Raw genomic sequence first — 17,474 nt, forward strand, 5'->3', positions numbered from 1 at the left:
CAGTGGTCGGCAAACTCATTAGTCAACAGAGCCAAATATCAACAGTACAACGATTGAAATTTCTTTTGACAGCCAAATTTTTAAACTTAAACTATATAGGTAGGTACATTGTTATTAACTTAATTAGGGTACTCCTAAGGCTTAGGAAGAGCCACACTCAAGGGGCCAAAGAACCGCATGTGGCTCGCGAGCCAAGTTTGCTGACCACAGGGTTAGGGCACAACCATGAATTCTTACTAAGGATGACTGTATAGTCATTTTTATTAGGATCAGTAGAAATCAAGAATTTCATTTGGCTAATTTTTGGTGATTAATGGGAATATGTGGTATTACTTGAAAGTAAAGAATAAACTTAATAAACTCATGAATGCTTATTATGACTTAGTTACAGCTTCAATTTTAAAAAGAATTTTGCATTTATATTTTTATACCTGATAAGATCAAAAGATTGAGAAGGTAAGTCAGCAGTAGTGTTTATAATTTAATTCATGTTGGGTGAAGTTCATAAAATGCTGGATCATATTGCCTTAGAAAGAAATTAGTTTTTAATGTTTTTATTTCTCCCTTTCCAAAAGTTTCTTAAGCTATATAAACAATGAGATCATTTACTACAATACAATAAATGGTATGCCCAAGTGCTAGAAGAAATTTCTGTTTCATTCAGTATCTGACTTATATAGCTCCATCCCTATAAATGACCCAGATTTGTGAGTTTATATAAAAAAAGAAAAAGTCACAGAGACAAAACATCTTACTTCCACTCCTGTCTTCACATAGCATGTTTTTAGCTGGGTTGGCTAAATTCTGTCAGTGAACAACTGCTACATTCAATTTGAATTACCTAACTGTCGAAAATGTTTATGTTTATTTTATCCATATTTTTCATTCAGTTGAATGAAAGTACCGATTTAATTTTAATTGTTTTTCCTCTTTGTGTTTTCCTTCTTCAGATTTTTTTCTCCATCTGCATTGCTTTCTGGGGAGTGAGAAGCATGAAACAACTCGCCTCTGGCCTTTGGAAATAATTTCAGTTTGTACACAATTCTCTCCTTTTAATGAGTTGTCTATAACCACAATATGTTAATACCAACTATAAAAATAATGATCTTATATCATAATTAATGAACCACTTATTTAGTGAAAGATAATATATACTCTTGCTTGTTTTCCCCATTTATTATTTTCTCTTAAAATTAAAGTTAGTTGCAGTTACTTTACTGATAGGGATGACAATAAATGATTTCAAATGTAATGATATTATATTCACTGGTAGCATCTAATGAGAAGAAGAAAAGAAAGGGAGAAAACATAAAAACAGTAAAAAAGAGTAAAGATGCCATTTGCATTAACTGGACAACATTCCCTTTGCTGTTTGCTAAAACTGTGTGTGTTATATGCTGTTGAATGGGCTCCAGTTCCTGGCAATCCTATGAATGAGTTATGTCCACAATATCCTGTCTTCAATAGCCCTGCTCAGCTCCTGTAGACTCACGCCTATGGCTTCCTGTATGCAGCCAAACCATCTCATATTTGATCTTCCTCTTTCTCTGCTGCCTTCTATTTCCCCCCAGAATTACTGTCTTTTCCAAATAACCTTGCCTTCTCATGATGTGAGACAGCTTCAATTTTGTCATTTTTGCCTCCAACAGTGTTTCAGATTTAATTTGCTCTAGGATCCACTTGTTCGTGTTTCTGTAGGCCCAGGGCATCTGTAGAGCTCTCCTGCAACACCACATTTCACATGAGTACATTTTTCTTATCAACCTTCTTTACTGTCCAACCTTTGCCTCTGTACATAGTAATTGGGAATATGAGGTGTGGATGATCTTAGCCTTGGTCTCTAATGACACACCATTGCTCTTGATCTTTCCCAGTTCTTTCATTGTTGTCCTTCCATGTCTCTCTTGATTTCTTGACTGCAGTCTCCATTTGAATTGATGACTGAATCAACGTAAGCAAAATCATGAACAATTTCAATGTCTTCATTTTCTTTGTTAAAGATGCATATTTCTTCTGTAGTCATAAATTTTGTCTTCTCCTTCTCCTTCTCTCCTTCTCCTTCTCATTCTCCTTCTCCTTCCTCCTCCTCCTCTTCCTCTTCCTCTTCTTTTTGTTAATCCTCACCCAAGGATATGTTTTCATTGATTTTTAGGGAGAGTGAAAGAGAGAGGGAAAGACAGAAAGAAACATCAATGAGAGAGAGACACGTCAATTGGTTGCCTCCTGAAAGAGCCCCAACCAGGGCCCAGGCCAGGGAGGAGCCTGCAACCAAGGTATTTGCCCTTGAGAGGAATCAAACTCGGGACCCTTTGGTCTGCAGTCCAATGTTCTATCCACTGAGCCAAATCGGCTAGGGTATAAATTTTGTCTTCTTAATGTCCAAATGCAGTCCTACTTTTGTACTTTCTTCTTTCATTTGTATCAGCTGTCATTTCAAATCATTGCTACTATTTGCCCATAAGATGGTGTTATCTGCATTGCTTAAGTTATTGATATTTCCTCCTTCTTCCTCTGAGGCTAGCCCAGTTTTTCATATGATATGGCCTTTTACAGATTAAACAAATAGAGAGATAAAATGTACCATTGTCTGACCATTCTGCTAAAATTGTGCTTAGGTAAGTCTGCCTAGGATTATATTTACCATTGAAAACCACATAACCTAAGAATCTACATTACAGAAAAAGACATAACTGAAATGAAAATGAATATAATTTGTCAGAATTAATTGATTCAACAGATTAATTTGTGATACATATGTCATATGTTTGGTCAATTTGTTTTGGTAGATTGAGAAGCAGACAGTAATTCTGTTATTTTAAATTGTCACAATAATGTTAATAAAACTCTGTAAGCTAAGTCACCCCAGGCATTTTGTGTACATTATTCATTGGGATTGTAAGAATCTGCCAAAACCATTAGGAGGAAACTGACAGGGATAAAGCAGCATAAGGTTCAAAGGGGAGAAGACTGAAGGCAGCTGAAATATTTTTCTTCCATTCTTCCAATATTTCTTAGATTTAAAGTTACAATTTAAGAAATCAGAGACATAAGCACCAAATCAATGAATGCTGTTCTTCATTGAGCTCTGCCAATATTAATCATTGTGTTACACTGATCAGTTGGTTAACTTCATTTTAAAAATATATTATTTAAGCTTTGAACAGAAAAAATGATTATTAAAAGAGACTAAAGGTGTGTATTGGGATTCATGAGGCAGGATTGCAGTACATTTATTTTTCAAACTAGAAAAGCAGAGGAAGTTTAAATTTTGTATAATGGAAAAATAAGTTATATTTTAAGCATCAGAAGTAGGGACTCGGTTTTGCTTCATTCTTCTCTTTATCCTTTCTTTAAAATGTTTTTTTTTAATCAATTTCAAAGAGGAAGGGAGAGGATGAGAGAGATAGAAACATCAATGATGAGAGAGAATCATTGATTGGCTGCCTCCTGCAAGCCCCCTACTGGGGATTGAGCCCATAACCCAGGTGTGTGCCCTTGGCCGGAATCGACCCCTGAACCCTTCAGTCCGAAGGCCGACGCTCTGCCCTCTGAGCCAAACCAGCTAGGTCTTCTCTTTATACTTCTTAATTCAACATAGATACAACAAATACTTAACCCCATCACAAATATTAAATCCTACCTTTGCCTCTTATCAACAGTTCTTCCTGGACTAGCATGTATAGAACCATGTTAAAGCAGGGAGCCCTCTGGTGGCTTAACACTGCTAAATATCTAGTCTAAAAATTCTGAATTCACATATGCTTCTAAGGCAGTCTATAGCTTACATCTTTCAGGAATGAGAAGAGAGTTTTCACAGATCTTTAAAGTAGGTTTTTAGTATGTCAGAATAGTTTGTTTCCCCATGAGTCATGTATATATGCTTGAGTATATGTGATTGCATAGGAATGGCCTCAAAATGAGTTTAAAAATTGATGTAAATAATTCAGAAATGATAAAATATACTTCTATGGGGAAGTTCAGTTTTCTTCAAGTAGACTCAAATTTATTCCTCTCTCTCTCTCTATCACCCTTGCTAGTTAGAAATGATTTTCCTTTAGAAATGCAAAAATATTTCAAGCTACAGATTTTCAGGCCTTTGAAAGTAGAAGTGGTTCCCTGATAGGTTGTGTTCCCAGGTCCTGTGTGTGTTAACCAGTGAATTTTATTCTTCACCTTCAACCTTCCTAATTTTCCAGTCCAGTTTTCTCTTGCCAAGCACTAATACATGATGACAGATCATATAACTATTATTAATGTTGTAAATTGATCTTGAGTGATGCCATGTAATTTATGCTTACTCTTGACTGGAAGCAGTTTAACTCTCTCATTCTCTCAAGAGGAAAAGCCCTAAAAATAGGACTCTTGAATTACTCACCACTTCAAATGGAGATATGCAAACTGACTTTGCAAATACTTATGAAGATTCTGAGGTTTGCTCATCTACCATAAGGGAGGATAGAGAAAGGGAAGCACATTTGTTTAATCAAAAGTATTCAATTAGCATTATTTTATTTAGACTCTAAAATCCAGGGGATTCAGTGATGTTAATTCCATTTTACAGAAGAGAATTCTGAGGCTGGAAGAGATTTAAAAACTTTCTCAGGCCTATAATGCAAAATCTAAAAGAAAATTTAAAACCTCTGACATTCCACGTCAAAGTTCATAATGTTTCTTCATTCCATGATGTCAGATATCCAAGGCAAATCCTTAAAATTATAAGTTCTGGAGTTTAAGTTCAAAGTACTTCCTATTTAATTTGGTGTTTCAAGGTACAAAATAAAATTCAAAGAATAAATACTTTTGTTATAGGATGGATTAGTTCATTAGGTGAATGAGAATGGCACTTCTAATCTTTCTAAGGCCCTAGGTTTATTTATAGAATTGCCACATGTCTGAAGGAACTCATTTCTGTACTTGATTTGATTTGTTAGAATTGCCCATTACTTTAGCTCTATTTTTTATGTCATTTACTTCCCCTTCATTTTGTTCTTTCTGATTATTTTTCTTAAATGTAATCTAATCATCTCATCATGATATTTAGCAATGTGTGGATCTGTAATTATGTATCTGAAGTTCAATTAAGCACCTAAGTATATGAACCCTTGTTAAATTTAACATTACCAGCTCGCATTATTATCAGAGGTTCTCAATGTCATTTTACTGATAATAATTCAAACATTATTATCAATAGAACCATTGGGTGGAATTCTTTAAAGTAGAGTAGGTTATGGTGGACAGTCATGTGACTTCTCCGGGAGATCAGCAGTGGTTAGAAAATGAGCTCCCTTTTTATGCCCTCTGCTCTATTTTTTCATATTTGTAGCTTTCAGGTTCCCAAGGAGAAATTGAAAACAGAGAGGCTAGTTGGCTTTCAGAGGCTTAAAACATTATTGATGTCATGTCTTTCAGCAGCGCTAACAAGTAGGCTGGGCTCCATTCTAACCGTTCCCCTATGAAAGGAAATTTAACAGAAAATGTTCTTTCTGTTGTTAGGTTTTTCTTTCAGTTCTCATTCCAGTTTGCTGTCCTCCATAGCATAACAAATTAAAATTCTCCCTCCCCAAAGACTCAATTAGAAAAAGTTATTAGCAAAAGAAGAAAGCATTGATGATTTTCTCTGGTGGGTTGTGTCTTCTTTTTGGAATTCCACAACTCAAACATCGCTTTAGTCAGAATTTCCTACTACTCCAAATACCACACTATCCAGAAATTATAAATTCAATCTTTAGTGTGTTCTCCCTTTATTTTTTAGCTGCAATACATCCAAAATGCTAACTTACATATTTACATTACAGAAAACAGAAAGAAGCAGACTTTGTCTTTATGCCTGTCTTTATGAATTATCTGTGAATCTTTTTAAAAAATGCAATTCCTGGTAGGAACATCAGAATTCTGATTTATTAAGAACACAAGCCTCAAAACCCTGTCTGGTCATGTTTTGTCTCAGGTCCTTCATCAAACAAGTGTGAGCACTGGACCAGATCATGTCTGTGGTCCCTTGTAACTCTGACCTTCCAATGAACAGTTTACCCAAATTATTTCTACACTTTAAACTAGTATAACTACATTTGTTTTACTACTATGAACAAATTTTGACTTGGATCAATAACATATTAATGAGCTTTTATTTCAGAGTATGTTCATTAGAATCAAGTCAATGGGGCAACCTTGGAAAGAAGATAGGGAACTATTAAGGTATAGTACAAAAAATAAAATTGTCGTCCATTTAAGAATCCTAGAAAAATTTACAAAATCTAACTCTTATTTCTCAGACATGCTTCCCTTTTTAATACCTATGATCTTTTCTTAGCTTTCTGTATTTTATTGTATTTCTTCCCTTTCATCTCCCCTCCTCATCTTTTATACTACAGTTAAGTTAAAGCAACTTGATATGAAGCATGGTCTACCTTACCTCTTGGGTGCTTATTATGGCCGCCACATTTTGATTTACTAGTTGATAAATTACTTCTTTAGCCTTCTTTTCACTCTTTTGGAGTGAAAAATCTCAGGTAGTTCCTTAATGAATATTTCCTCTGGAATGAAAAACAAACAGCTGTTCACTGCCCTCAGAAATCTTGAGTATGAGAAATTCAGGAAATTCAGGTCATCAGATACATGTGAGTGTGGTCTGCTCTATGCAACAGCAAGGAACATCCCAGAACACAAAAATAAATTGCTTATATTATCAGGAAAACATTCAGGTTTTAAATGTATTAAATGTATTATTAAATGTGAATGATAAACAGTGTTTATTTAAGGGACTAATATAGTGTTTTGTGGGTTTTTTCTTTTTTAGAAATATAACCTGTCAACTTAAAAAATTAAATGAAAATCGTTTTCTCTATCCTTACCTCTCTGTACTGGAATATATGAGAGGCAAAGATCAAATACAAAAATTAGCTTTATTTGAGTATTTTGATCATTGAAATACCCGGCCACAATTCTGTCTCCACAAGAGACCCCAGAGTGGTGTGAAGGCATGGAAGTGTAATAGATGCTGCTGATAGAGAGGTTGCCACTTAACATCTTATTGACTGAAAAATTCAGCAGGCACTGATTACAGCACAAAGTTGAGTTACCATTTAGCTTTCTAATGGAATAGAGGCTTTGAAAATTTTGTAAAATGAGAACTCATTTTCATACATCATTAGAAATAGAAAAATGAATCCTAAAGAAATGTCAAAATTAGTTGACTTCTTTTCTCTTTTAGAAGATCTTGTAAACCCCTATTTGCAAAAAACTTTAATAATACAGGCCACATTCCCCATGGCAGTTCTTCCCACTCTCCAAATTCCTTGGAGACTGGCTGGTGGCTCACTACAGTTTTCTCCAGTACTTCTCTGCCATAATACTCAGCAATTCAACATCCACATAAATGATCTTCTAGTGTCCTGGCATCTCAGTTTCTTGGTTTTCTTGCCCCCGTGTTTGTGTTATCCACTTTACATAAGTTATGTTGTGAATACTAATGACTGCAATTCGGCCGTAGTCTCAGCTTCAAACACCCTAGTGTCCTACCATGCATCCTGTTTCAGCTCAGGATCTGTGGTTCTCCACCACCACCATTTATCCCACTGACACTTTCCCACCACCTTCCCATTGTATTTCTCTTCCTCATGTATTCATTTTTTTAGATGTTTGAACTTCATGGACAATCATTTGCTTGCATTAAGTCAGAAAAGGGATTAAATCCAACTTTTGGTTTTCTCTATGTGTGCACTCCTTTCTGTAGCCGAATGTGAGTGGGGAAAAGCAGACAACCATGAAACTGTGCTCACAGACTCATGATTACACACCTCAAGTGAGCTCTTAATTCTGTCCAGCAATTATATGATACTGCCCAGTCCTATTCACTCTTCCACACTCCTCGATAACTGTTTCAAGTTCCTCAAATTTTCAACATGTCTTTAGTCTTGATATAGTTCCTCATTTCATTGCAAACAAATAAATAAAAACATTGAGGAGCACTTCACCTAATACTGTCACCCAAACCTGTCCCTTTAATGAGCTGTTCCTGCTCCTAAATAGGGCTAACCTCTGTGCTTGAATATTGAAGAGCACGTCACCTAATACTATCACCCAAACCTGTCCCTATTAATGAACTGTTCCTGCTCCTAAATAGGGCTAACCTCTGTGCTTGTATCCCAGTTCCCATCCACCCTAGCCTACTGAGATATAGCTTCAGTAATTCTCAGTTTTCCTCAATCTGCTGGATCATTCCTGTCCACATACAAAATTGCTGCTATTTTCCCCAAAATATAAAAAAGCTTTTATTTCATTTCTCCTTTACTTCCAGCAGCCCTATTTATCTCTATTGCTCTACCTTAAATTTCCTTCAAAGATTCATCTCTAATCATTGTTTCTATTCTATCTCCTTCCATTCTCCACTGGGCACACTTTAGTTGGGTTTTTACCACTCACTGCTCTGCTGAAATTGCTCTTACCAAAGTCATCACAATGTTGTTAAGTCTAATGACCATGCTCATGACCATTACCTAACTTAACTTCTCAGAAGCATTTGACACTGTTATCACACTGTCCTCCTTAAAATACTTTCTTTCCTCAGTTTATAGGGCAGCTCACTTACCTAGTTTTCTTCTGAACTCATGGGCCCCTCTTGTTGGGTTTTTCTCATCTCCCCAATCCCTAATCCTATCAGTACTCAGAACTCAATCTTTGAATATTTTTAATTGTCTACACTCACACTCTAGATGTCATCATTTAATCCCATAGTACTAATACCATCTTTAGGGTGGAATCTCTAAATGTACTACTATATCTTTGGACCATAATTCTCCCCTTAATTACAGACTTCTATTTTATTGACCTTGCCTCATCAATTGTAGCAATAAAACAGCACTTACTATGTGCCAGACAGTATTCTTTGTATTTTACATGTATTGGTATATTTAATCCTCACAACAACTTATGAAGTGGATATTATTATTCTCACTTTTCAGCTAGGAAAACTGAATGAGAGTAATTAAACAATGTACAAAAGGTTATACACCAGTAATGGCACTACCGGATTTGAACCTGAGCATTCCGGTTCCAGATTTACATAGTTATCCCCTGTAACTATGCTATACTATATCTCAAATTAGACAGTGAAATGGCATCCTTCAGGTGTTGAAAACTGTGCTTCTACTATGCCCTAATCCTGCTTCTTTCCCATCATTTGCATCTTGATTGAGAGCACGTCTAGCTGCTCAGACTAGAAACCTCAGAATTGTCAGGGGATCCTCTTTGCCTTTCATACTTCACCAAATATACCTGCAGCGATATGTACTGAATGACCCTCAAAATGTATTCAGAACTTAATTGCTTATAACATATCTTCCACCTAAACTACTTTGGTTTCTTCTTAATAGTATACCTCCTAATATGTCTCACTGTTGCTAACTTGTAACTCTTTAGTCTATATTCAGTATGCAACCAGAATAATTCTGTAAAAATATGCCAAACTGCATCGTTCCTCTTCTTAAGATCCTCTAGTGGCTATTCATCTCACTCAGAGTAAAAACCAACCCCCTCACTATGCCATCTAAGTTCCTACATAATCTTGCCTGTTCATTTTCCTCTCTGAATTCGTCTCCTCCAGGCCCACCCCTCATCCACTTCTCTCTGGACACATTGGATTTCTCACCTTTGTACTCACTGGTTCCTCTGACTGGAATGTTTTTCTTCAGATGTTTGATTACTGGTTGAATTGTGTCCTCCCAAAATTGATACATTCAAGTCCTACTCCCCCTGCCCCATACCTAAGAGTGTAACCTTATTTGGAAACAGGGTCGCTACAGATGTGAGTTTATATTGAAGTAGCATAGACCCTAACCCAATATGACTGGTGTCCTTATAAAATGGGAAAGTTTGGGCAGACACACACAGACAGAGAATGACATGAAGACTATAGTATTTTTAATTATTTTTCTTTTTTATTTTGTTTTCTCTACTAACTGTCTATAAGAGCTGGAATGAGTTGTTATATTATAGTGCTATTTCCCCAGCTTCTCAAATAATGACTGACATACAGGAAGTACTCAAAAAATATTAGTTATGTGAAAGAATTAATGAACTCCCTAGGTTTTTAAGACCATATATGTAACTCAAGGAAGAACCAACATTCTTTTGGTGTCAGTTTTGACTGAATCCCCAGGCAATAGTTACCAACTAATCCTAAATTCTAAAGTGAGATTATAGAAAAGCATGAAGGACCTACATTGTTGAAAGTTAATGCTAAGACTCTTGGTTCCTCATACAATATTAGAAGAAGACTTGAGTTTAGAAGATGAGGATGGGAGAGAGAATTTCTGGAGAGAGTTTGTTGATGTGAAGATTCCACCTGCCCTTCCTTTCATAAGAGAACAATACAGGTGCTTCCTTCCATTTCCCTCCAACTTGGTAAGTAGAGCTTCAAAGAGTCCAATAAAGATCTTAGTAGTCATCCTCTAAAGTGTGTGGCATGCCCCAGTGGACTTCTGTCTGACCCACACCTGTCTGGTCAAGTGGCTGCACTGGGGAAGAAACCACATTCATAGCAGTGGATTTCATCTGCAAGTTTTCTCATGGACTAGGAGGAGGTGGGTGAGTGTGAGAGCCAACATAAGACCCCAGGGGAGACAGCGTATCAGTTGAGAGGTGCTGGAGATGTACAGCCAGATGCTGGGTGAGGGAGGATCCGGAAGCAGCAGAGGTGATGGCATCAACTTTGTCAGGAAATTACCTGAGAGATTCTAGTGGGTAGTTAGCCTTAAACATCTCCATGGCATAAGGAAAGCAGGATGAAATCAATAGTGGCCAGGAATGCTCTTTCCTGTTTCTTCTCTGCTTCAACCATGACTAAGCTCTGGGCTTCAGGATTGAGAGCTGATGTGACAAAGTAAAGAGAAACCAACACTGAGCCCCTTTTATACAACACCCGTGCTCACATATTCACCGCACGCTTCTCCTCTATAGCTAGCCAAATTGGGAGGGAGGCACTGGACAGGGAGGAACTCTAATGAAATACAGAGTTGTTTGTTAAACATTGACATTGTCATATAAATTTTTGAACTCAGAATATTGTTATGACTAAGGTGACTACAGTAGTTATATTGTCAAAGAGTACTCAGTAAATTATGCATGCTGCCCAAGATGTCATTCAAGGGCAAAAAAAAAAAAAAAAGTTGGCTGTGCAGAGAATGGAGGGAGAGTAGATGAAATGAAAGCTGGTTTTCTTCAGGTATCTTTGAGTCCTGAGTTTTCAGCATACTGGCCCTAAATTTCACTGTGCAAATAAGGAAGAGTATCTCTTTATGAAAATTATTTTAAAATTACAGGAAGCAATCTATAATCTATATGCTTTATGTAGAATAAACCACAGATACTCTAATTTTCCAAGTATGCAGTAATCGATAACTCTTATTTTGAAAACAATAAAATTTAAGCAAAATTATATAGTTTTCTAATATAGAATAGCTATCTTGAGACTTCTGGAAGATGGCATGAGAATATTATTTATTTAATGACTTTTTTTTAAAGTAAAATATCACTTTATAAGCCATCTTCTATAGCTAGTAGTGTGGGAAAGGTGAATAGGTCTAGAGTTGTTTTCTTTTTTGTTTCAGCATTTTTGAAAGGCACGAAAGGAAATTAGACCAATCCAGAAATCATTATTTCTCTCCAATTTTTTCTTTTCCCATATGAGCAGAGCCTGGAAGTGTACAGACACATTAGGGAATGTTTCCACTGTGTGGGAGAAACATCTGCAGAGTACTCCGTGGACCACCAGAAGTGGAGTGAGAAAGAAGCATGTGGGGGCGGAGGCGGCAGACAATAAAAGAAAAACTGGAAGCTAGTTAGTCCCGAGCATCCAACTGAATTGCCTAACCTTCAGGTTACCTTTAATGTTGTATAAGAAATCTAAGAGCCATAGTGTGCTTGGGAAAAACGATTTTTAAAAATGGTGACAAAATAGAGCTCAGAGCATACCCTTCAATTTTTTATTTTCTGTGAGCATGGAGAACGTTAGCATCTGCTTTGCACATCACCCTCTATAGAACCTATGCTGGGTGGTTTTCCTAGGATCCTTCTTTCTCGTCCTTTGCAGCTTATTAAGGTGGCCGTGTCAGAGCCCAGGAACCACAGGCGCCCTCTCAAACCAAAGAGAAGCACAGTGAAGATAGAGGTGAATTCTGAGTGGACTCATTGGAAAACATCAGGGACAAAAAGCGCTCTTAAATGCAAATTATTACCATTAGAAAGTAATATGCAACTACTGAAGAAACATTTGAAAGGATAATGTGGTCTAGCAAAACAATCCTGCAATCTGCATTCAATCAAAACTGACCAAAAATGCTTGCAATGGTCCTTTGTGTTGTTGGGAGCCAAATGCTTTCTGGAACTCATGAAGCAAATTTTACCAAGTGGCACATTACCAACAGAATATTAGGAAAATAATACCAGCCTTAGAATTGACTTTTCCAATAAAAGGAAGACTCTCCAACTATCATGGCCAAGGTATTGAGAATGACAAGACTATTGATACACCTGTAAATGCTCACGATGAGCTTAAGGGGTTGGTTGGTTTTAGTAAACAGCACATGACTGGCCATCCTGCCCACCACATAGCTTATGTCCGAGACAATGAAATCCAGTATACAGCGTTTGGAAAATCATGTTGGACAGGGCTGTCCTTGGAAGGTTGGGCAGGAAAAAGCCATACAACACACTGTTGGAAACTGCGTAATTAATGTTAATTCTGGGTCAACTTAATGTCTCCAGTGCAGTGTTACTAAAATTCTATTAACCTTATTCTCAGAGAAAACAAAACACGAATTCTTTATAGATGGTGGGTTTTGCTATTCGCCTTTGGTTCAGAGCCTTAGTAAGCTAGCCTTTGGGGCTCTAATCTTTAAAAAAAAAGTGCTAGCCCTGACTCAGATGACGTTTCAGGCAAGTCTTCTGCTTCCACCCCTCATGGTTCATACCTGGGTACAGGAGAAGGGCAGCCTCCTTGGGACATAGACTGGCAGTCAGAAGGCAGAAGCTCTGCTGTCTTGCATGAAAGAACTACTTACTTAATAGAACTACAAAATACCATAAAACTAGAAGGCAAACTGAAGAGCTCAGATTTTCTAATTTAAATATTTCATGCCTTTTCATTTCTATTTATTGTTCTGGAAGAGAGCCTGATAAAATTAGTTAAAAACCAATATTCAACCAAAATGGTTCACTGAAAAATAACAGTAAATAAGTCCATGACCTCTTTGAAGCATTTTGAAAGATGATAAAGTAGGTTGTAATATGAACATAAAAGAAATACTTTCATGACTTTTAATCTTATAGAAATATTTTTTATTTATATTCTAGAGGAAGTTTAAAAGAATAGATTTTTCTTTTATTATTAATGCCAGTATTACATAATAGAAAATGCACTCACACAATAAAACAGTTCATTTGTAGCTCTCATGATTCCCTTAATCTTTCTTCCCTCCCTTTTTCCCACCTTTCTCTCTCTTCCTCTCCCTCTCCCTCTCTCTTTGTTTTTCTCCAAAGTGAGAAAACATTTTATTTCTTTTAAAGCCTTTTAGAAATTTGAATTTAAATGAGCATCTTGGTATTTGAGATACAGATGAAGTATAAGATAAGGCAAAGATGGGGAGATTAAGCTGAAGACTGTTTCCCTGGAAGGTATTATAACACCCTTTTCTGTCTAATTAAAATGTGCTTAACAGTAACAATCACATTATAGAAAACTATACTAGCAAAAGGGACAGTTATCCAATTTAATGAGCTTAATAAAATTATTAACATCCCTATATTGTCTTTGTTGAACCCATCATGGCATTAAAGAGAATTGATTTTATGCAGTTTTTCATTTAACTGCAACTATTTGATGCCAGAAGGCCTAATTCACTCTGATCTAACTGCCACTTGGCCCCCAAATATCTCATAGATGCTATATAGATTATCAATTTATTGTGTTGGTGCATTAACTCATTGAATCTTCACACTGACCCTATCAAGTAGTTATTATTTCATTTGTAGTTCAGGAAACAGTCTCTGAGAGGGTAGGCAGGTTGCCAAATGTCATATGTTGGTTAAATGGGAGACACTGATAGAGAGCCAAGCTTACCTCATCTCTCACTGAGCTGAAAGCCAAGAACAAAAATCTAGATAAATAAAAGTGAGAATGGTATTGATAAAGCAGTCTAATTTTCAAGGATATTGATGCATCTGTGCATGAATTTAACATTTTACATATTAGAAATTGAGGCATTAAATATCATGACAAGTAATAAAAAAACTAAACACTTGCAAACTTCAAACCCCTGGTCTGTTGTTCTCTTACACCTTGAAGAATGAATGGGCACCACAAGATGCATTCACTTGGATCTTTGTTCAACTGTGTGGGTTTTTTGTATGAGAAATTTTATGTTCTCTGAAGTCAGGAAGGAACAGGAAAATATATAAGAGGGATAGAGTATGCAGACAAAGGAGAAACTCTCAATTGCTAACATATGCCATCATAATTAATAAAAAAGTAGACTAAAGACATCTATTTTCAAATATGATTAATTTTTATTATGCTAAAATACACATAAAATTTATCATTTTATCCATTATTATTCCATGCTTTTTTTTAAGTGTCAACATAGAAATATTCCTAGATCTCATGTGACATTAGGGGTGGTTACGAGTAAGTAGATACTTTTCATTGAGCTCATCCAAGGACCCAGGCAAGCAAAACCTGCATATGGCTTCCATCTCTAGGAGCAGGAATATTAATTCAATTGTTGGCATTTTCTTTTTTAAAAATATTTTTTCTTTATTGATTAAGGTATTACATATGTGTCCTTATCCCCCCATTGCACCCCCACCCCCGCTCATGTCCTCACCCCCCCTGGTGTCTGTGTCCATTGGTTAGGCTTATATGCATGCATACAAGTCCTTTGATTGATCTCTCCCACTTACCACCACCCTCCCCTACCTTCCCTCTGAGGTTTGAGCAACTGATCGATGCTTCTCTGTCTCAGATGTGTTTTTGTTCATCAGTTTATGTTGTTCATTATATTCCACAAATGAGTGAGATCATGTGATATTTATCATTCTATGACTGACTTATTTTGCTTAGCATAATGCTCTCCAGTTCCATCCATGCTGTTGCAAATAGTAAGAATTCCTTCTTTTTTACCGCAGCGTAGTATTCTATTGTGTAGATGTACCACCGTTTTCTAATCCACTCATCTGCTGATGGGCACTTACGCTGTTTCCAAATCTTAGCGATTGTAAATTGTACTGCTATGAACATGGGGGTGTATATAATCCTTTCTGATTGGTGTTTCTAGTTTCTTTGGATATATTCCTAGAAGTGGGATCACTGGGTCAAATGGGAGTTCCATTTTTAAGTTTTTGAGGAAACTCCATACTGTTCTCCACAGTGGCTGCACCAGTCTGCATTCCCACCAGCAGTGCACGAGGATTTCTTTTTCCCCACATTCTCGCCAGCACTTGTCGTTTGTTGATTGGTTGATGATAGCCATTCTGACAGGTGTGAGATGGTACCACATTGTCATTGTTGTTTTGATTTGCATCTCTCGGATGATTAGTGACTTTGAGCATGTTTTCATATGTCTCTTGGCTTTCTGTATGTCCTCTTTCGAAACTATCTATTTAGGTCCGTTGAACATTTTTTGAGTAGGTTGTTTATCTTCCTTTTGTTAAGTTGTATAAGTTCTTCCATGCTCTTTGATTTTAAAAAAACAACAATCTGAATATTTTTCATAAAAATTAATGCACTTAATTTAAAGAAAAATAAAGACCTGATGAAGAGGTTTTTTCAAACAAAATACAAAGAACACCTTCTTTCTTTCATTACTGAGATATTAACTTTTAAAATTTGTTTATTTTTGACATGTTTCAGATATGTAGACCTCACCTCATTAATAGCATTATACCCTTATTCTCTAAGGTTTTTGTGAGTAGATGGATTTCTTAATTGGCAAAAGTAATCTATAGCCAACAAAACTGGTTTTACATCATTGTTTTTCTCCTCTAATTTTAAGAACGTTAGATTTAAATTATATGTTGGTGTATATGAAATGTTTTTATAAATACCTTAACAATATAGCTAACTGGCCAGGCAAATATGAGATATCCAGTTGCAAAAGATTAAGTGACTTCTCTTGGTCATGTTGTTAATTAGTGACAAATAATAAGAACATATCCTTTTGACTCTTAGTGAAAAGGTCAGATAAAAATGCCTACATTTTTATGAATGCATAGCATCCTGCAGATTTTATCAGAGCCTGTAATTTCAGTAACATTAAAACTGCTCTCATATTCTGTTTTCTCTTATTACGGAAGAATGTGAATAGCAACACGTGTTGTCTACACTCCCATAGTCTGAAAAGTATCTTTTTCTGATCACTAATAAGAAACGTTTCACATATTCAGTTCTAGTCCTGAAAAATTGGAATGGTTACTTGCTGAAGGGCAAAATTGAGTCTGGTGAGTCTGGTGCTGATCAGAAACTTGCATGTGGTTTGTCTCTTAGTCCATCTGCTTTTTAGTCATCATCATGCAGAGAAAGGAAGAAGCACAAAGCCAGAGAAAGGAAGAAGCACAAAGCCTGAAGAAACAAAACAATGGACTTCTTTTTGATGCTTCAACATAAAAAGGAAATGTATATAAGAAATGTATGAGCCCTGGCCAGATTGCTCAGTGGTTGGAATGTCCTCCCATACACAAAAAGCTTGCAGGTTCCATTCCCAGTCAGGGCACATACCTAGGTTGCGGGTTCAATCCCCAGTTGGGCTGTGTGTGAGAGACAAACAATTGATGTTTCTCTCTCTAAAAATAAATAAGAACATATCCTTAGCTGAGGATTAAGAAAATGTATAACTTTTATTTTTTCATTTCTCTCTTGACAAATTAAGTAGGTATGAATACTGAAGTATAAAAGTAAATGACGGTCAATTTAGATTAATGTGGTGTAATGAAAGAAAATGGCAGGCATAACATGATGCTGTGAGCCATTCCTCCCAATGTCATCACTTTGTATATGATGACATTATTGCTTCCTTGTGATCTTAGTTTGGAAGATCCATAAAGCACTAATGGATCTGCTCTGTGACCTCCATACTTTTATGCTAAAATCTGCTGAGACTCAATTCATGCTGACAACATACGAAAATACAAATTTCAGAGTAGATATCCTTCCCATTTGTTACTAAATACTCAATTATCTCCAGTCTTGAATTCTGTAAGTTGTTATGAATTAATTTAAAAACTCTGGTAACTAACACTTATTCTAAATATAAGTAGAGGCCTGGTACACAAAAATTTGTGCACTCGGGGGGGGGGGTGTCCCTCAACCTGGCCTGTGCCCTCTTGCAGTCTGGGACCCATTGGGGGATGACCACCTGCTGGTTTAGGCCCGCTCCCCGGGGGATTGGGCCTAAGCTGGCAGTCAGACATCCCTCTGGCAGCCC

At 36.5% G+C, this 17,474-nt stretch overlaps 1 protein-coding gene across 1 annotated transcript in view; it reads left to right on the top strand.

The window, feature by feature from the left end:
- Positions 1 to 1,110, top strand: part of AGMO (alkylglycerol monooxygenase) — a 269,591-nt gene extending 268,481 nt beyond the window's left edge. Inside the window, exon 13 of the mRNA XM_005872327.2 lies at positions 951 to 1,110. Within this exon, the coding sequence (XP_005872389.1) occupies positions 951 to 1,025 (75 nt within the window). The 3' untranslated portion in view covers positions 1,026 to 1,110. The remainder of the gene's footprint in view (positions 1 to 950) is intronic.
- The last annotated feature ends 16,364 nt before the right edge of the window (positions 1,111 to 17,474 follow it).

This window comes from Myotis brandtii, unplaced genomic scaffold (assembly GCF_000412655.1).
Source record: "Myotis brandtii unplaced genomic scaffold, ASM41265v1 scaffold374, whole genome shotgun sequence".
Lineage (NCBI taxonomy): Eukaryota > Metazoa > Chordata > Mammalia > Chiroptera > Vespertilionidae > Myotis > Myotis brandtii.